Source organism: Equus caballus, chromosome 3, assembly GCF_041296265.1.
Source record: "Equus caballus isolate H_3958 breed thoroughbred chromosome 3, TB-T2T, whole genome shotgun sequence".
NCBI lineage: Eukaryota > Metazoa > Chordata > Mammalia > Perissodactyla > Equidae > Equus > Equus caballus.
In genome coordinates this window covers 89,932,208-89,953,546 of record NC_091686.1, presented here as the reverse complement: position 1 = coordinate 89,953,546, position 21,339 = coordinate 89,932,208, and the positions used below count along the sequence as shown (strand labels likewise).

Below are 21,339 nucleotides of genomic sequence, written 5' to 3'. Positions count from 1 at the left end.
TAGGATTTGAACCCAGGCAGCATTTGCTATGATGTGTTTATTTGGGCTTTGATGGGATTATTGATTTGATACAAAAAACAGGGGAAAAGGGAATTCCAAATTTGGAGAATAAAAAGAACAGAAAAGAAGAAATGAGAAGCGTATACATCTTATTGGAACAGAGGCTGATGGGAATTAGTCACTTGGAGGGTAAAATGAATGAGGTATGGCCAGTTGAGAGAGTACTGGGAATGATAGACTGGGAATTCGGAAGTAGATAGGGAGCCACTGAGAGTTATGATGAGGGAGTGGAATTACTAAAGCAGTGTTTTATGAAGAGTAATCTTGCCTGGTATGGCTTATTTGCTTGAGAGGATATAGGGATAACTGTTAGGGAGTGATTAATTGGTCATGTAATAAGGGCAGAATTATGAAAGACAAATCCTTAGAAATGAAAGTTGGGATAAACAGATTCAAATGATTTGGGCCATTCTGGATTCCCTTTAAAACCTAAACTATTAAAATCACCAATTAAAAGAACCCCTTTCTGTGACCACACTCTCCATTCCTTCCAGATTGTATATACAACTACTCTTTCTGAGATCATGCTTTGACTTCATGAGATTTCCAATCTAGTAGTCACTTTATTACCCACCCCCCAAGCTATTGCTTTCTTCTTTATTCACTTAGTTTTAAAAAGTCTAGTTGAGTTTGTAAGGTCCATGATTTCACTAACACCTTCAGCAATACTCATCTCCTGTGCCGCTCTGTATTTCATCACAAATCTATAAAGGAAAAAAAAAATGGATAATTATGTTTGTACAAATTTGTCCTCCCACCCCAACTTCCCACTCCTGGAGTCTAGTACTGCTTCAGAGAGTCACACAAAAGGATAAGTTGATGTCACTATGAATTCTTGTTCACTACCTCAAAAATGCTCTTTACTTTACCCCAAATTCCTATCCATTTGTTGAGTCAACAATCTCTTTCTTATTAAAACACTTTTTAAAAAGTTTAATTTATTTTTATTATGTCTTCAAACATACACAAAAGTGGAAAGAAACTGTATCTACCATTTGCTTCAACAATTACCAAGATAGCCAAGCTTGCTTCGTCTAGTTTAACACACTGCTCCTACTCCATGTTATTTTAAAGGTAAACTTAGATCTTGTTTTTATCCATCAATACTTCAGGGAGTATCTCTAAAAGATATGGTTTTCTTTTCAATATATCTACAATATCACAGCTAAAAAATAATGATAATTTCTTATTATCCTTCAACATCTATCTTAAAACTCCTTGATGTTGATGATGATGATGATAGTGATGGTTTTTATAGTTGGTCTGACTGGAATCAGGATACAAAAAATATCCCCACACAGCATGTATAGGATATCTCTTTTGATTATGTCCTCTTCCTCCTTCCTTTCTGTTCCTTTCTTGCTGTTTTGTTGTTGAAGTCAGGTAGTTTGTTATGTAGAATCTCCATCCTTTTCAAAATTACTGACTACATCATTTTGTTATCACTTAAAAGTTTCCTTTATGTCTTGTTTTCCCAGCAAACTGTCAGGAAACTATAGCAACCTATCAGATTCAGATCTAATGTTTTCGGTAAGAATACATCACAGCTGGTACTGTGAGCTTCCTAGTGCCTCTTGCTTCACATCAAGAGGCCTAATGCCTGGTGTCTCCCTATGCACGATGCTAAGATTCGGCAGTGGGATCAGATACTATCAGCCTAATCCACCCATTATAAACTTTCCCATTATCCTTTCATGTAGTCATGGATGACTATTGCTTAGATCCATTATTTCACTAGGGTTTGCAAAATGATGATATTCTGTTTTTATTACTTATTCTGTCATGAAGACAAAGCTAAGAGGAAAGAGGGAAAATGTGGTAGGAATGGGGTATGTACTGTATTTCTTGCATTCTTAATCTCTTTTTATTCTATGTGACCAAACAGATAAGGACTGAGATGGCAAATCCTCATCTTTAGTTTGTGTGAAGCAGAGGGAGGAACGTGCACACATGTTAATAAATTTTGTCCCTGTGGTAATAAATATGATATTGGTGGACGCTAAGAAAGGAGTGGCAAATTCTACTTGGGAATTGGAAGTAGTTGGAAATAGCTGGAAAAAGGGATACAAATGTGTGTGTGTGTGTGTGTATGTGTATGTGTATGTGGGTGCATGGTGATAAGACTGGAGAAAGAGAAGAGGCATAAAGTAGAAGGCTTTATTAATTATATAAGTTAGCTTGTAAGTTTTTTCCTAATAGTGAAATAAAGGATTTTAAGCAAAAAAATAATATAAAAAATTTGTGTTCTGAGAAGAATATATTTCAGTAGCACGAAAGATGGACTGGAAGGGAAAAGACTGAAGGCAGATCAGTGTAGTCCTTCTTACTGTAGCTGAAGTGGAAAATGATGAAGGTGTGAACTTGCAGCTGCGGTGAAGACAGTCCTTTTATATACCTCTAGCTTTGCACTTTTTTTTTTTTAAAGATTGGCACCTGGGCTAACAACTGTTGCCAATCTTTTTTTTTTTTTTTCTGCTTTATCTTCCCAAACCCCCCCGTACATAGTTGTATATCTTAGTTGCAGGTCCTTCTAGTTGTGGGATGTGGGACACCGCCTCAACGTGGCCTGATGAGCAGTGCCGTGTCCGCACCCAGGATCCGAGCCCTGGGCCACCGCAGTGGAGCGCGCGAACTTAACCACTCGGCCATGGAGCCGACCCCTGCGCTTGCTAAACTAGACATAATTTCTAGTCTGCCTCCTGCGGTGAACTGCAATGCATATCAAGCACAAGTGATGGGACCAATTTGCCCCAGGTGCAGCCAATGAAAGTAGATAAATTTAAAGTGCCAATAAAACCTACTATAAATTAATCTGCTTTTTATTATCACCATGCACTGGCAACTCTAAACATTGTTAGTATTAAAATACCCTTCCCTCACAAAAAATATTTTGTTGGTCTACGTTCTAATTCACTTGTTTCTTCTCGTTAGTTTTAACTAGTCAGTTTCCATTCAATCTCTTAACAGTATTTTAAAGAAAACTTAATTTTCTTCTACCTTAGCACCCTGCTGCTGCAATTGGAGACTGAGGGCCAGGGAGAAAAAAAAGACTGAACTGGAGACTGAGGGCCAGGGAGAAAAAAAGACTGAATGGGTATAAGAAGAATTTACTTATGAGAATATAATCTTGAATACGAAGATTGTTATGAAAACAGTTTTCATTAACATATTCTTCAGCATAAGTTCGAAAAAAATTTGTATTCAAAAATATTTTCAATGGTATTTTTGTGAAAATGTTTCTGGAACATCTTCATCTACTACAGTCTTCATACATATTTGAACATGTAGATTTGTCTCTTTCCTTGTAGAGTTCGCTTTCAACATGCTTAGATCTACAAATCCAAATGTCCCTGCTTTCAAGTAGCAACTCAAATTCCACCTCTACTGTAAAACTGTCTCTTTTCTGGAAATCTATGTAGCAAGATTTGTGGTTTTATTACAGCCCACCCCACTGCCTAGACTTTACCATGGTCACTGTGTATCCATTGTATGGTGGAAATTAATCTATGAGATCTTAGGGCATTTTTATTACTGCTTACTCACTCCTGTACCTTCTATACAGATGGTAATGTGCCTCACCATAGGTGGCACTCTAGAAATACGCATAGATTACTTTGATTCAATTATGTAGAAAATGCACATGACTTTTAAGATTCTTTCCACCTGCAGTTGTGTGTTTCTTTTAACCTCTGTATGTTACGCTTCAAAGTGAAAGTTTTTAGGACTATGGAATGGAGAGGGAGAATAAATTTGAGGAAAATAGATTTGATGTTTAAGGGTTTTATAGGAAACTCTTCCAAATTGCTTCTCTTTTTAGTGAACATAACTCTTCTTTGGCAACATTTCCTTAACTAAACTAAAAAACACTAATACACCAGGTCACACGTTATGTTTATTATATGCCAAGCAAAAGGTAAATGTTGTGAGGGAGAAGAAATAATTTTAAGGCCTAGTCACTGCACCTCTAGCAGAAGATGCCAAAATCACATTCATCCAAATTGAAAGAAACTGCGAAATACTTTTAAATACTCATTTGAGTAATCTCTCCATGATGGATTAGCAATGTAGGACCAACGAGTGGGATTTGGTCTGAAAACATTGTAAAATACATTTAGCAAGCCTAGTAAGGCAAGAAGAGTCAATCAAGAACTGTTGAGGAGATTCTTATATTGAAATGTCTGTTTATTTATTTGCCAAAATCATCAATATCAACTATGTGCCAGAAACTACCTACTCATTTTTCCCTCTCATTCAAAGAAAAGATCTTAACCTATATGAAAAAATTTTCAAACTAATGGAGAATACAAGTGTCCATTATTACTCTTATATATTATAAAATATAAATCATATGTACAGTAATAGAAGACGTTTTTAAAGTACTCTGAAGTATCTGAGAACAGAGTGATAAATAATTTTGTTCTAAGGGATTAAAGAAAGCCTTGGAGGGTAGGTGTCCTTTGAATTGAAGTGTGCAGTATGGGTAACATTTCAAACGTGAAGAAGTTTTATGTGTGTATGTTGTGGGGGGAGTGTGATGATTTTAGGGCACAGGAAGGGTCTTAGCAAATCACTGATAATTGGTGTGCAGAGTTTGCTTCTAGATGTGAGTCTGGAGAGGATAGGCTGGATCTATCATAGATTACAAATGGCTACAAATTGTTGCTGCTCCCATGAAGAGGTGTATTTTGATAACCCTTGAATTTGAGATGACTTGCTTTGACCAATAGAGTGCAGAGGAAGTGATGTAGTGTGAGTTTGGAGCTGGGCCTCCAGAGGCTTTGCAACCTCTAGTCTCACACTCTTGGAACACTGCCACCAAGTGAATAAATTGAGCTAGACTACTGGAGAGGATATGTAGAGAACTGAGGCACCCCAATGGAAGCCTATCAATGGTCAGATATGGAGTGAGGCCATTATAGATTATTCAGCCCCTGACAAATTATCAATAGATTGTCCAGGTGAATAAGCCCAGGTGAGATAAGCAGAAGAACAACCCAGCTTATCTCAGCCCAAATTACCAACACTCAGAATTATGAACTGATAAATGGTTGTTGTTTTTAAGCCACAAAATTTTGGAAGACATTTGTTACCCAATAAAGTAAACTGATATGGAGCCATTTTATCAAGGGCCTATAATGTGATACTAAAATATTTGGATTTTATTCTTAAAAATATGAGAGCTCTGACACATTAACAATGAACAAGTAGAATTTGAAATTAAAGACACACTACCATTCAGATTAGCAATCTCCAAAATGAAATACTTAGGTATAAATCTAACAAATATGTACAAGATCTACATGAGGAAAACCACAAAACTCTGATGAATGAAATCAAAGAACTAAGAAAATGAAGAGAGAGTCTACGTTCGTCCTTAAGAAGACTCAATATTGTCAAGATGTCAGTTCTTCCAAACTTGATCTATTGATGAAATGCAATCCTAATCCAAATCCCAGCAAGTTATTTTGTGGATATTGCCAAACTTATTCTAAAGTTTATACGGAGAGGGAAAAGCCCTAGAATAGCCAACACAGTATTGAAGGTGAAGAACAAAGTTGGAGGACTGACACTACTTGAATTCAAGACTCCCTATGAAACTGTAGTAACAAAGACAATGTGGTATTGGTGAAGGAATAGACAAATAGATCAATGGAACAGAACAGACTGCCCAGAAATAGGCCTATCTAAATATAGTCAATTGATCTTTGACAAAGGAGCAAAGGCCATACAATGGAGCAAAGACAGTCTCTACAACAATGATGCTGGAACAGCTAAACATCCACGTGCAAAAAAATGAACCTAGATATGGACCTTACACCCCTCAAAAACATTTACTCAAAATGGATCACAGATCTAAGCGTAGAATACAAAACTATAAATCTCCTAGAAGATAACATAGGAGACAACATGATGACCTTGGATATGGCCATGACTTTTTAGATACATCACCAAAGACGATGATCCATGAAAGAAATAATTGATAAGCTGGACTTCATCAAAATTAAAAACTGCTACTCTGTGAAGGACAATGTCAAGATAATGAGAAAACACACCACAGACGGGGAGAAAATATTTGCAAAAGACATACTTGATAAAGGACTGTTATCCAAAATATACAAAGAACACTTAAAACTCAATAATAAGAAAATAAACAACCCAATTGAAAAATGGGCCAAAGATGGGGGCAGCCCAGTGGCATAGTGGTTAAGTCTTCATGCTCCACTTCGGTGGCTCTGGGTTCACAGGTTCAGATCCCAGGAGTGGACATAGCACCACCTGTCAAGCCATGCTGTGGCAGCATCCCACATAAAATAGAGGAAGACTGGCACAGATGTTAGCTCAGCAACAATCTTCCTCAAGCAAAAAGAGGAAAATTGGCAACAGATGTTAGCTCAGGGCCAATATTCCTCACACACAAAAAAGAAGTGGGCCAAAGACCTTAACAGACATTTCACCAAAGAAGATATACAAATGGCAGACAAGCATATGAAAAGATGCTCCACATCATACATCATCAGAGAAATGTAAATTAAAACAACGATGAGATACCCCTACAAACCTATTAGAATGGCCCAAATCCGAAACACTGACAACAACAAAACCTGATGAGGATGTTGAGCAAAAAGGACTCTTATTCATTCCTGGTGAGAATGCAAAACAGTCCAGCCACTTTGGAAGACAGTTTGGGGATTTCTTACAAAACCAAACATCCTCTTACCATGTGATGCAGCAGTTGTGGTGATATTTACTTAGACCTGAAAACTTACGTCTACACAAAACCTGTACATGGATGTTTATAGCAGCTTTATTCATAATTGCCAAAACTTGGAAGCAATCAAGATGTCCTTCATTAGGTGAATGGATAAATTAACTGTGGTTCATCCAGACAATGGGATATTTTCAGCAATAAAAATATAAAGCCATGACAAGACATGGAGGAAACTTAAATGCATATTACTAAGTGAAAGAAGCCAATATGAAAAGGCTACATGCTGTGCGATTCCACTTATATGACAATCTGGAATAGGCAAAACTATGGAGACAGTAAAAAACATCAGTGGTTGCCAGTAGTTCAGGGAAGGGAAGAGGAATGTGAAAATACTTGGTATGACACCATAATGATAGATACATGTCATTATACATTGGTCCAAACCCATAGAATGTACAACCCCAAGAGAAAATAATAATGAAAACATGGACTTTGGGTGATGATCATGTGTACAATGTAGGTTCATCAATTGTAAAAAATGTACCACGCTGGCGGAGGAATTTTGATAATGGGGGCGGCTATGCATGTTTATGGGCAGGGACTATATGGGAAACCTTTGTACATGCCTCTCAATTTTGCTGTGAACCTAAAACTGCTCTAAAAATAAAAAGTCTTTTAAGAAAGTGAGTAAAATGACTATGTAACACAATCGTGTCCACCTTCCTGTAACCTGGAACAGCAGAGAAGTTATCATCCGTAAGTTTTTCTATCTTGCTGCTTTGCTATGCCACCCTTTTCCTGGTCCTTTGGCTAGATAGAGTAGGGTTTTGTTGGAGCTTATTTTCTCCGCACCTGTTAGTGTTTCCAGGTTATCAGCTTCTTCAGCTTCAAGTCTGGGATATCCAAGGCAAAAAGAAAACCCAGGAAACTCACCACCATGTTGTTCTTTGGGTCCCAATGTCTGTAGTAGGCCTTCCTTCTTCCCTCAGCTCTTCAGAGCCTTCTTTAGTGTGTTTATATACAATGTCTAGGGTGTTTAGTTATACGTAGTGGGAGGAATGAGGAGAAGTATTTCTACTCCATTTTTCCAAAATTGAATATCTCACAATTGACTTTTATTTCCTTTTCTCATCTTTGTTAGTACTCAATATGTTTCCACTTGAACTAACAACAACACATCAGGTCACAAGTTGAGGGTTTATCGTATACCAAATGAAAGGTAAACCATGTGAGGGAGAATAAATATTCAACTTCAGTGGCTACTTCCAGCTCTTTTGACTTTTGGTGACCCTCCAGATTTTATTTCCTGATTCTTTGGAAAAGGAGTTTTATATATGTTTTAGCCCAAATCATTTTTAAATTTTGGTGTCTCCTTTTGCAGAGAAGAGTCTCCATTTTAGTGGCCTCCCTTGATCCCCTTGAAATCCCAACTGGGGACAGTCAGATTCTAGTGTCTGGTGGAATCATAATGTCTTGGGGTGATCAGACAAAAAGCTTACTCCCAAGGGCAATAGCTGGTAATTTGCGCTTCTCAAATATGCTGTTAACCTTTGAGCCAAACACTTGGTGTATGGTAAATGCTCATTGGACTATTATTTAAATGCGTTCTAATTTACTAAGAAGGACTGCAAGGATAGATATTCTCACTGGCATTACTTCTCTTATGATGTAGAGATAAGAAGATCTGAAATAGTCCCCATTTACCAAATTCTTACCATCGCGATTCTATTTGAAGTTTTGCGTTGGGAAAACATTGATCAGGGTGAGCTATTTTTCAGATTATTCCCTGCCCTTCCCTGCTGGACTTTGTACCACAGGGGGGATCACATCTATAAACTGCATTTCCTTGGCTTCTTTGCCAACTGGCTTCCACTTATAGTGGGACAATGGAAGTATTGGTGGGAAATTGGAATATGGGAAGCTAGGATAATTTTCCCCCTCACTCTTTGTGTTGGGAGCCATCTTTGGACATGACTATGACTCCTTAGTGGCTATAGCTCTTACTAGACAGCTTGTCCCTTTCCAGTCCAAATTCCCCATCTGATAGCCCTGGTCCTGGATTCTGGGAAGACCACCACTTCCCTTTTTTCTTCCATCTGGAGGAGTGGTAACGAAGCTTTACTTCAATTACCTCAATTAAATCTTCTCTATAATATTATTGTCCCCATTATCCCTAGGACCAAACACGTGGTGAGTGGACGAAGCAGAGTTTAACAACCAAGTTCAATCCATTTAACGAGTGTTTTGCAGCTACATCAAGCCATGTTGGAACTGCCAACCTTCCCCAAATGAAATGCAGAACGCAAGAGTAGCTCTTTCTTAAAGCTGGATAGGTAGTTTAAGATAAATCATATATCCTGGTTTCCCTTAGTGGTCCACTGTAGATGATATTTTATATAATAGTACATCCAAAAATAAATGTAGATTTTTAAACTTTGAGTTAACGATAGTTATCTCCCTACATTATTGTGCAAGAAATGATACCACAAGTGCTGCTCAACTTCTATTTCAACCAAACACAGAGGACACTGAGCTTTATAATTCTTGAAGATATTTTTACCCTCTCCCAGTCTATTCTTTAGTGAGATTTCATGATATTATGTATTTCTTTCTGTATAGGTGGTGCATCAAAAATTGTGTGGCTTATGATAAGAAAGTTTGTTTTCACACATGCAAGCAGGAGGAAATCTCTTGTCATTCAGGCTGACCTTTTAGCTTGCTACTGACATTTTTGTCTCTTAATTTGTAAGAGGTAACTTCCTAATTGTTTTTGGAGATGCTTTCAATCTGGTTGTCAGCGAAAATAAAATTTAAGTGCATTCTCAAGTGAAGTCTTTTTCTCTTGTGGGCTAAGGGTTTATTAATCAAAGCCAAGGCTACCTCCATGTGACTATCTCCATTTTGAATTACGTTTAAACTCTACCTTGTCAATGTTAAAGGTGAACATATCACTCTGTAGCTTGGAATTTTAAAGGAAAATTGAAGACAATGGAACAATAGAATATTTTTAAAGAAGAGTCAATAAAAATCAAGGAACTCACATATTTTCTTTTTTTAATAAATACATAAAGCTCTTTACCATTTCCCTCAATCATTTTGATTAACATGATAATAGGATCTTTCCGAGCATCATTACACCAATTTTCACAGCCTGATGTGAGGACTCATTTCACAGAAATAATCATAACCAGCTTTAATAGATGAATGTCAGTGCCATAACACAACAGTATAAGGCATATTTACACCGTCTTAACACACAGAATACCATACACATACACAAAAAAAATCACAGATCCAGAACAAAGGAAATTCAGTCTCCTAGACAGCTTACATTTATAGGCTTCGCCTGAAACATATTTTTTCTTTATTTTTTTGTAATTATTTTTCTTCCCAAGCAACAAACAGATCTTCCCTATGTCTTGTGTTATTTGTAACATTGTGCTCATGCAAAAATAATACTTGTTTTATTGCATTAACATCTAAACAGTTTGAGATTTGGGTCCCCAAACCATCATTTAACATTTTACTTGATGTTGCTTCATCCATATTGTCATTTTAATTGGAGTGATATGATGATTTGTTTTTGGTGAGTTACAAAATGACAAACATATCCAGTTGACCACAGTTCAAAAATCAAGATTCTAAGTTTCTTGATCATGCACATTTTACTTTCATTCTTGCAAAAATGGTTTGATCAGATATACCATTTTGATTCAACATTTATTGGTTTTCTTCTTTTTAGTCATTTTTCTAAAAACAACAACAAAAAAGGATGAAAGAAAATACTGTCCCACATCCACTGTTCACAAAAAGGAAGAGCAGCAAGAAATCACACTGACCATTGTTAGGACACAGTCAGGTGGTGACACAGTAGTAAACATTGAATGTCATCGAAATACTGCAGGAATGTGCTAATTACTATAACCCATACTTTTGTAACAGTTCAGACTGCCACTGGCGTTTGCGCTCTGGAAAATAATCTGGAATGTGGATTTTTTTAAAATCCTGAATACACTTTTTCATTTCTTCTTCCACACTTAGCTTCTCACAGACTTTCTTTTTTGAAAGATTTGTTTCCCGGGACTTGCTGATGAGCGTCTGAAAGAGTTCACTGTTTCTGCGTTTGTCTGGTGGGGGCATCCATTGCACAGGTGCTTTTTTGGAAGGGCGATCCAATGTTAAGGTGTTAGGTTGGTGAGCTGTTGCCTGCTGGGCATTGGGTGGGTTGTCCTGGGGAGTGCTCGCTTCTGAGTGGCTGTCACAACTGGAAGTGGAGAGCTCATTACAGGAAGTCCCACTTTCACTTCCTTTATCTGTGACCTTGTCATGTTTCCTATCTTCATGTTCTTGTTTAGGTGACACTATTTTCTGAGGTGGTCCTAAAAAGGAAAAAAGGAGTAGAATGATTTAATAAGAGGTTAGAATGTCAAATTAAATAAACTCTATATTTTCTATTTTTAAACCAAGAGCACTTATTGTAAGAAAAGTGCCGTTTGTTCACTAGTTTATATTTGCTGGATTAAATACAACACCTCGTGCCATTAGTGTACACTAACACACGTAGTATGTTGATTAATTATTTAGAATCAGAAAGTCCAGGAGGCTGGCTTAATGAGCATTTTTGCCACAACAGATCACTGATAAATTTACGCTAAAAAGAAGATTTTTGTTATTTTAGTTACTAGTTCCTGAAATCTGAAAAAGATATCATATGTAAATATTTTGCTAGTCCCGTAACTGTCTAATTAGACAGTTCATTTCTGTTCTAGCAATTGGTACTAAGTGCCCTTTGTGCATATAGTTTGCCATTATAAAAGTGGAAAGTACCATTACTCTATTTTACACAGCAGCAGTATTCTCCAGGCCCGGAGGTACAATAGCATCATGTATGCTTCCAAGTGGGAGGCTGGTTTAAATCTTATCCTCAGTCTCTTAATCTTGTTTCCTGTCTATTTCCTTGGAGAGAATCATGAAAGTGCTCTAAGACATAAATGTACCTAACATTATAGTGAAAAAATATAGTTAGAATACAGTATTCTTTTAAAATAAAAGGCTTACCATCTGAGGTAAATTACCTAGGAGGACAATTTTCAGAAAGTGATAGCTTGCCAAGATAATTATTTCAAATACACAAACAGTTGATTTCCAAGAGGGAGCATATTTTATTTTCCCTGACTCTGCTGTGGGATTAGGACCTCCATTTAACATTTATTGAATACTACCACATGCCCAGAAATATAATAAAACCTTAATTAACTGGAGGCCAAACATTCAGAAATATGTTACCCAAATTTTATTTATTTATTTATTTTTGTAGTTGACTGTTATGAACAGTTATATAAATCAGAATGCGGGGAGAGGCATCAGTATTTTAAAGCAATTGCCCCTGGGATTGTACCTTGCAGCCAGAGTTGAGAACAACTGGTCTAATTCATAGGGTCTCAACCTTAGTCACATATGGGAATTACCTAGAAAGCTTTAGATTAATGATGCTTGGTCTTAACTCCAGACATCTTGTCTTATTGAAATCTACCTGGTCATGGGGCCATTTAATAGATTCAGATGATTTCAATGTATAGCCAAGATTATGAATCTTTTCTCAGACTAATATATAAGAAATACATTAATAATCAATCTGAGTAGTTATATTATTCAGAAGGACGGGGAAACGAGCCAACGAAAATACTTTTCATAAAGCACCTACTAAGGGCAACACACTGCTGGGTGTTATCACAAATTTACCTATTTAAGTTGATGCCAAATACTTAGTTGAGTGAGATTAAAGATTTAAAAAGGCTTTATAGGGGCTGGCCCCGTGGCCGAGTGGTTAAGTTCGCGCGCTCCGCTGCAGGCGGCCCAGTGTTTCGTTAGTTCGAATCCTGGGCGCGGACATGGCACTGCTCATCAGACCACGCTGAGGCAGCGTCCCACATGCCACAACTAGAAGGACCCACAACGAAGAATACACAACTATGTACCGGGGGGCTTTGGGGAGAAAAAGGAAAAAATAAAATCTTTAAAAAAAAAAAAAGGCTTTATAACTTTTTGGAATAATGAAAGTATTCTATATCTTGACTGTACTGTTAGTTATGTATATAGGACTATATACATTTGTGAAAACTAATGGAATTGCATAACTAAAAAGGATGAATTTTTCCGTATGTAAACTATACCTGAATTAACCTAACCAAAAACAAACAAAAAATCCCCAAATCCTTAAAGAATATTTACCTATTTCAGGGAAAATCTTAACCAATATTTCATACTTCCTTTGTCTGCAATACAGCAAAACTAGAACAAATGCTGATACTTATGAATGCTTAGCAAGAAAATGCACTAATACATTTTAGAAGCATTTGCAACCATGGATTAAAGAAAACAAAAACAAACAGTTTTTTTAAGCCTCTGCCATTTTCATTCATTCTAAGAGAGATTGGGCATGAATCTGAGGGATAGGGGTGGAGAACATGCACCTCTAACTCCTTGCTGACTTACCCAGATCCATTCTCCACTCTCTGTCCTAGTGGCTGACAGGCACAAACTATGTCCTTAGGCTCCCTTGCCTTCTGGCTTCCAGCTGGATTCAGTCAATGACAAAGACTGGCATGACCACACCCTTGCTCCCCCAACCCCCAAAGATTTTTGTAATCTAGTTGCATCCCTGGACCAAGAGGCACAGCCCTGTCTGGCAGCTCTCTCCACCAACCTCTCACTTCCCCCACCCCCTTCCCCTCTCTCCAGATTCCATTAAACTGAGGCTCACATCTTCAGGCCTACAGATGTTAACCATGTCCACTGTAACCGGCATGAGAGCACTTGCCACACTGTTGTAAACGGTCAATATTCAACTTTTCTGAAATTACCCAATTAGATGTACCTTCTTTTTCTTCTGGGACCCTAACTGATAGACCCACCCTGGTCACCAACCATCCTCTCCATTGACTAGAGGGGTGTTAGTTGTAGGATCAGTTTGTTAGTGGCACCAGCTTTTAGTGGCAATAATATTGACCTGGAATCAAGTTCTAGCTCCCCGGCAAATAGTCTTGTGACCTTAAGCAAAATACTTAGATCCTCTAAGTCTCAATTTCCTTATCTGTAAAGTGGGGTAGTAGTACTTTCCTCATAGGGTTATTTTGAGATTAAATGAAATATCATACAAAAGGATTTGGTACAATGATTCTCAACAATGAGAGTATATTGTAAGTAAATGTATATCTGCACATTTTTTTAATGTACAGATGTTCAGGCCCATCTCTGGAGATTTTTAAGCTTGCTGAAAGGTTTGTATGTATGTCTATGTACAGGTCAGTGTGATGGAGGCGGTGCAGCATCTGTTTATCTAATTATCTTTACAGCTGAATGTGATCCCAAGCTAGCATGATGCCCACCAGCCTAATACAACACAGGATATAAATAAATGTTTTTTACCCTTTCTGTCAATCTTTTGCATTACTTTAAGAGAAATCCCTACAGGGGAATCTATAATTTACATTCCCAATAATGACTAAAGGATTAAACTGCAAATACCGGGGAAAACCAATTTTATTTAAGGATAAATGAATGATGAGAAATCACTTCCTGTTAATAGGCAGGGGAACAGAGCACTAGATAGAGATACTTAGGCAGAAAAATAATAACATCAGCATGGAAGACAGTATGGAAGGAGGATATTAGGTGCCACCAAAGCAAATGCTTCATACTGTTTGTATTCCCTGGGGAAAAAAGTGCTTAATGACATAGGCTATGGAGGACACACAGTTATAAAAAGTCCACGGATTAGCTAAATAAATAATATAGAGTTATTATGCCCAATGGCACTGCAATTTATTCATGAAAATAAGCCTCCTCTCCCTCTCTCAATACACACACACACACAAATGCAGAAACTCCACAATACAATAGAATGCAACAAATATGCGATGGAAATGAATTGCTCTCATAGAGTAAGATGGAAGATCAAGGAAGATTTCTTTGAAGAAGGTATTAATCAGTTTAGTCAATGGAAATGTATTGAGCACCACTATGTGCCAAGCACTGTGCTAAGATCTAGAGAAGATGCAAAGATGAGTAGATGAGCCCTCTGTTCCGGTGAAGATCACAGGCTTACTCTACTTAACTATAAGTGGGTGAGGACAAAATGGTGCAGAGAAAGAGACTGCATGTGTGTGGTCAAAGATCTCCATAATTTTCTTGGAAGACAAGCTAAGATGCATGTCACACCAAATGGGCCCTATGTGAATTCCTCATACTAGCTTTTTTTCCCCCAATTCTTTCTCCATTTTCTTTGCCACTCTTTTTATCGCCTATATCTCTCCTTTCCCACCCTCCACCCACCTGGAACGTCAAATAAGATGCATCAGAGCATGGTCAGAAATATGGTCTATTTTATGGCATTTTATAACACTGAGTGTGTAAAACTCAAGGGGCCCTTTAGAATATCTCCCATTGTAGACTTTAAACTCTATAAAAAATAAAAGAGTGGGAACCTGAATTTACCATGATTGTTAGAGCTTCTTTTTTTTTAAAAGACCTTAAAATAGGTACAGATATTAACAAGAATTAACAAATATATACTTTTACTTTTCACTACATACTCCTCTTTAATAAACTATCTTTGGGCAAGGCAGACTCCCAATTAGGAGACTAAATAAGTTCAGATGTTTATAGAATGACTTAAGAGAAAATGCTCAACTTTATCTTGTCTACACTTTAAAAAGATTTTTTTTTTCTGTATGCTTTTTGGTGAGGAACATTGGCCCTGAGCTAACATCCGTTGCCAATCTTCCTCTTTTCTTTTTCTTTTTCTCCCCAAAGCTCCAGTACATAGTTGTATATACTAGTTGTAGGTCATTCTAGTTCTTCTATGTGGGACGTTGCCACAGCATGGCTTTATGAGAAGTGTGTAGGTCCACGCCCAGGATCTGAACAGGTGAACCCTGGGCTGCTGAAGTGGAGTGCTCTAACTTGACCACTGGGCCATGGGGCCAGCCCCTTGCCTACACTTTTGAATGTACAGAATAATATGACAGTTCTCGCTATAGCTCATTAGGGGTAAGTAATAGTCTCTTTTTGATTTATGTCAGAATTTTTGACAATGCATAACATATTATGTATTATTGCTCTTTGATTAAGCATACTTTAAATCACTATTGATAACTTAGTGGATTTGAATTTGGACAAAATACAACAATAAAATGATTTATATGTTTTTATAATATGAAATTTAAGAAAAATAAATGAATTCAGAGCAAATAATGATTTACTCTAGTTGCCTAGTTTTTTTGTGGATGTCTGCTAATTGTAGGCTTCCAGGGATAATCTAAAACTTTAATTTTACATCATTTCATTCAATGATTCAAAGCCACTTGAAATGCTGTAAGCACAACATGAATGATATTTTAAACAACACTAAGTCCTGCATATACTGGAACAACATGACAGTCAGAAACTTCTCTGTGTCTCTTCAACTGGTAATAGAATCAAATATATGCCTAAATGATCTTCCCCAAAGCATTTTGCCCTGTGAGTGATATCACCAATCATACTTAGTAGAAGAAAAGAAAATGAAATGGGATTTGGTGGTCTTACAGCTGGGCTTTCTGCCATCACATAAAGAAATTCATCACTAATTATTAAAGAGGAAGCAACAAAGGAGTGAATAAGCAAATCTCATATCTATTTAAGATTTAACTTTAAAAATATGCTAATTATTTAAAAGTGTCCAATACATATGTACACCTAGAAACTTTCAAGTATTTGAACAATTAAATCTTCCACTTTTCATTTGGGTATTTGCTATTAAATAGACTAGAATTTTCATCCAGGAGTTGATCATCTTTAAGGGGGAACTATAGCCATACCTAGGAGACCTTCAAGCCAGCTACCTAAGTCATGCCTCCCCACAATTATTTTTTTAAAGAAAAGTCAGCACACACACACACACACACACACACACACCCCACACATTATATTAATTTATTATGTACACATTTTTCTTCAATGTGGGAATATCTTTGGAAGTTCTGGGTTTGAGCTTGGCTTAGTCATTTTAGCAAGTACTTAGTGCTGGTAATGCGACCTCTCTAATATTTGGTCCTTGTTGGTTAAAATTTGGGGGTTGGCCCGTATGTTCATCTATGTTATAATGTTCTGTAATTCTATATGATATAATGATTAGGAAGAGATTTTCCAGGCTATAAAATCCTAATCTGACATTACATACAGAACACTAAAGAGTCACCATAGAAATTATCTCTTAGAATGGGGAAAGAAATTCAATTTCTACCAAAGTACTTCACAGAATTACAAGGTTCAAAGATAACATTCTCTAAGTTTATTGATAGGAAGTGTAGTCTTAGAAGACATTATCAATTTACATTTATTTCATTTAATCTACCATTGAAACGCCAGCAATGAGAATGATGCTTAAGGCAACACAGTGCAGACTGGCTGGGCTTGCATCCTCATTCAACAGCTTACAAGATGTGTTTGCTTGGGCAAGTTACTTATGTTCTTTGGGCCTGTTTTCTCATGTTTAAATTTGAGAATTGTAGCAAAGATCAAATAAGCCAACATATGTAAAGTACTTAGCATGTGCCTGGCACATATAAATACTCAAAATGTTAAATTATTATTATTCAGAATAAATATCAAGTGCTATTTAGCAATAGTATGGCATATTTGTTCATTTGAATATTAAGAGCACTGATTAAGGAATCCAAATACTTTCATTCTAATTTTGGCTCTGCATATGGTACCCACAAACATGTGAATTGCAAGCAAGTCTCTTGGCTTCTTTAGGCCTCAGTATTTTACCTATTAAAAATGAAATAATAGCAATATCTAGTTACATGGCTATAATAAGAAAGGAGGTAATGTATGTCAAAGCAATTTTGTTGTAAAGTTCTCTATAATAGATTTGAGAGGCCATTAAGTATTAAATTTTCATGTCCAAAAAGGAAGTTATTTGAGAAAATAAAACACAAAAGCTCTGCTTTAAGTTATTAAAGTGTGTGAATTAAAAGCAATAGTAAAAGCTTTAAATTAAGTAAAATAAAACAAATTGAAGGTATTACAATGGGCCAAAAGTTGTAAAATTGGGTAAAATGGGGCTTTCAATGAATTCCATTAGGTTTTATTACACTGATATAAAAAGGAAGAAATGATAGCTTTTCCAAGTCATTTGGGTAGGTAGTGTAGTACAGAAACTGAATGTTAATATTTTTGTCTTTAAAAAAAGGCATATGACTTCTGAGTAGTTCTGGGTGTGGGCACGTCCAATAGGAGTACTTACATATTTTCTCTTTGAATACATAAGCATTTCCAAATGAAGTCTATGTACAATTGCACACTTGAAAAAAATTTTTATTTTAATCTCTTTACCTGGTTAGTGATGATAAAAAAAGACTGAACATGTAAAATGTGTCTGCAATAGGCACAATTCCCAGAAGCGAAATTATCCTTTAATAATAATAAATTCAATGGTGTGTGAATGGTTATGTGGTACTTGAACAGAATGAACCAATCCATCTTCACTATTAGCACCACATGCCTCTAAGTATTAAGCGATTGAGTCAAAACGGAGACAAAAACTTCATTTTGATTTGATAAACATTTGTTGAGCACCTACTATGTAGGTGTTAGCACTATGTATGGTGTTAGTTACAAGGGGAAGGACACACACACACACACACACACTCACACTCACACTCACAGATACATGGAGTCCCTGATATCAAGTAGTGCAGGCTAAAGTTTGCACAGGACATGAAGGAGGGAGCTGGAATAAATTGTGACTGGAGTGATCTAAGGAATGGAGGATCATTTTTAATTCATTAGCTAAATTCTCACACTAAATTGAAACTTAAAGGTCATATAGGAGATGCATTCATCTTAGGGTAAAGAGGCTATTTAAATGAATAAAAATTAATTTTTATATGAGAAAAATTAAACATTTCTTTATGTTTTCTATACTTGTTACTATCTCTACTTAACTACTCTTATGGATAAAGATGAACCAAAGAGAAAAGAAAAGTAAAGAAGTGTAAGTTGAAGAGAGAAACATGTTGTGGAACTACTTTTCTCATCCAGACATGACTGGTCACTAAGCCACTCTTCTGATTCTCTTGTACCTGTTAACTTTTTATTGTACTTATTTTTTTACAATGTCTGTCAGTCTTAAATAGTAAAAGTCTTAAAGGCAGAAACTGTACCTTTCTAGCCTATCATGAAGCCTTGATCAGAGTAATTCCTTAACTGAATTAATAAAATGATCTCCACTCCTCTGAGTGTCTACAGTATCTACTACTGACTATAACACACATTTGGTACTTAGCATTCACTACCTTTTATATTATTAAATATTCACAGAGTAGTAAGAATGCTCCCACCATCCCCAAACAGATGTCCATCCCCAAGCCACACACCTGGTGCCTTATCTTCCTCAAAAAGGTTATAATTTCCATGAGCACCAAGACTGTGTCTTCTGTTTCCTTGTATCATTCAGACAATTCAAGAGGCTGATTATTTTTATCATTGAATCAAAAATACTAATAAAGTGAACATGGAAATGTAATGTAGCCTTGGGAAAAAATGTGAGAGAAAAAATATGTTTAACGAAACATATATTGGAGGAGGTTTTCAAAAGTAATCTTATGGCCTTCCTCCCATTCCACAAATCTGTCTTCCTATTAGTTATCCAAGGTCACCTTTGGCCACCCAATGGATTCATCTTTTATTTCCAATTACTTACGTCTTATTTATTCTACTCTTACAGCAGCTCTTGAATCTACCCCCTCATTTCTGTCCCCGTTTTCACTGCTTATAACAGGTTTCTCATTATTTCTTACTGTGTCTCTTAGCCAGTTCTCCGACTCCACTTTAGTACTGCTTCAAATTTTTCCCACGCCATCGCTAAATAAATATTTCTAAAGTCTAACTCCATCAAGTATCTCCCTTGTATGAAAACCTTCTACATAGTTCCTCTGCACACAGAAGGAACTTTGAATACCACATTTGGCACTGAGGACTGTCCTCCATGTGACCCAAATGATTATCCCAGCCCATCCTGTAATCCTACCCAAAGAGCAGCCAAAATACATTTCTTGTTTCTGGTAAACACCTTGCTTCCTCCATGTCTATTTTCCTCCCTCTAGATTGTATTCCTTCCTTGCTTCATACCCTTCAAAGCCTGATCCAAATGATACTTTTAGCACAAAACCTTCCATTCTCACATTTGGATGTGATTTTGTATGATTTCTTGTTCTCTTAGTGACCCACAGCAGTCTGTTGGAATCTCTCTCAAAGTACTGAGCCTATTTTGTCTTAATAGTTTATTTCTGCCCTAATTTTAACTTTCATCCCTGTGTTCTGCCCCACAAAACACACACACGCAAACACACATACAAACTATGTAAGTCACTATGGAACAGAGGTTCTTTCTTTTTTATCCTTGTTTTTTCTGGAGCACCACCCCCATGACTAGGCTCATAACAATTTGGTAACTGTTTATTGAACTGAATTAAATGAAATTGGTATTATCTACAAAAGAATGTCTAAGCACACAGGGAATTGTTTTATTCCCAAAGAAGTTCTTTTTTGCTTTTTGTTTTTGTTTGTTTTAACTAAAAAAGATCAACCCAAGTATAACTAAACTTATAGGCTATAACAAAAACAAACAAAAAATGGAGGAGAAGAAGATGAGACTTTTGTAGTGAGCCATAAGAAGGACTTTACAGTCAATCTAGCTAGTGAAAATATTCCTTTGGGAAGGTCCCTATATTATACCTTTTAGGTTATTAAAGAGAAACAAAAAGTATATGGGAACCATAAATAATGAGGAAAAACAATTTTCTTTACTTTGCGGAAGAATTCTATATTGCTTACACGATTGTACCTGATGTTTGCAACCAAATATTTCTACTAGAAACCAAATATTTCTACAGGTGTTCACTTGTCCTTTCGGCAGTCCCATCATATACACAATGGTTACAGACACCTTGCAAGAGTCTACATTTAAAACTAATCTCCACAGTTCATTCATGGGAGCTAGGATTCTGTGGTATGGTCACCATTTTTGAGGTTAAAACAAAAACAAAAACAGAACCCTCCCAAAAAACAAAATTCTATAAAGATGCGAATACAGATCTGGAATTAAGATCTGCTCATTCCCAGGTTCCCACTTAACAAATCAAGCATTCCCTAAATTGATATTGTCAGAGTTCTTTCCCACATCTTTAGGTAGCCACTTTCTAATGACCTCCTTTTTCACAGGTACATACTGTATGAGAGGGATGATTTCTCTGGTTTTCAACTCTGTGAGCACAGGTCTACTCTTGCTTGTTCCACATCTATAAACTGTGGATCATAACACCTACACGCTGCTCGGCAAGGATTAATGAGAGGTTGCATCTACAACACGTCTGATGGCTCTGGGAGGAAAAAAAGGAACTCTGTAAGTACAGGTTGGGGGTGCACTTACGATGTGCTGTGTATAACAAATTTATATGAACATAAAACCATGCTGGTTGTAAATTATTGTTGCCTGTTATAAAATACCAAATAGCTGTCTC

At 36.6% G+C, this 21,339-nt stretch overlaps 1 protein-coding gene across 1 annotated transcript in view; it reads right to left on the bottom strand.

Moving 5' to 3' along the window:
- Positions 1-9,806: 9,806 nt before the first annotated feature.
- Positions 9,807-21,339, bottom strand: part of KCTD8 (potassium channel tetramerization domain containing 8) — a 255,297-nt gene continuing 243,764 nt past the window's right edge. Inside the window, exon 2 of the mRNA XM_023638153.2 lies at positions 9,807-11,148. Coding sequence (XP_023493921.1) covers positions 10,688-11,148 — 461 coding nt within the window. The 3' untranslated portion in view covers positions 9,807-10,687. The remainder of the gene's footprint in view (positions 11,149-21,339) is intronic.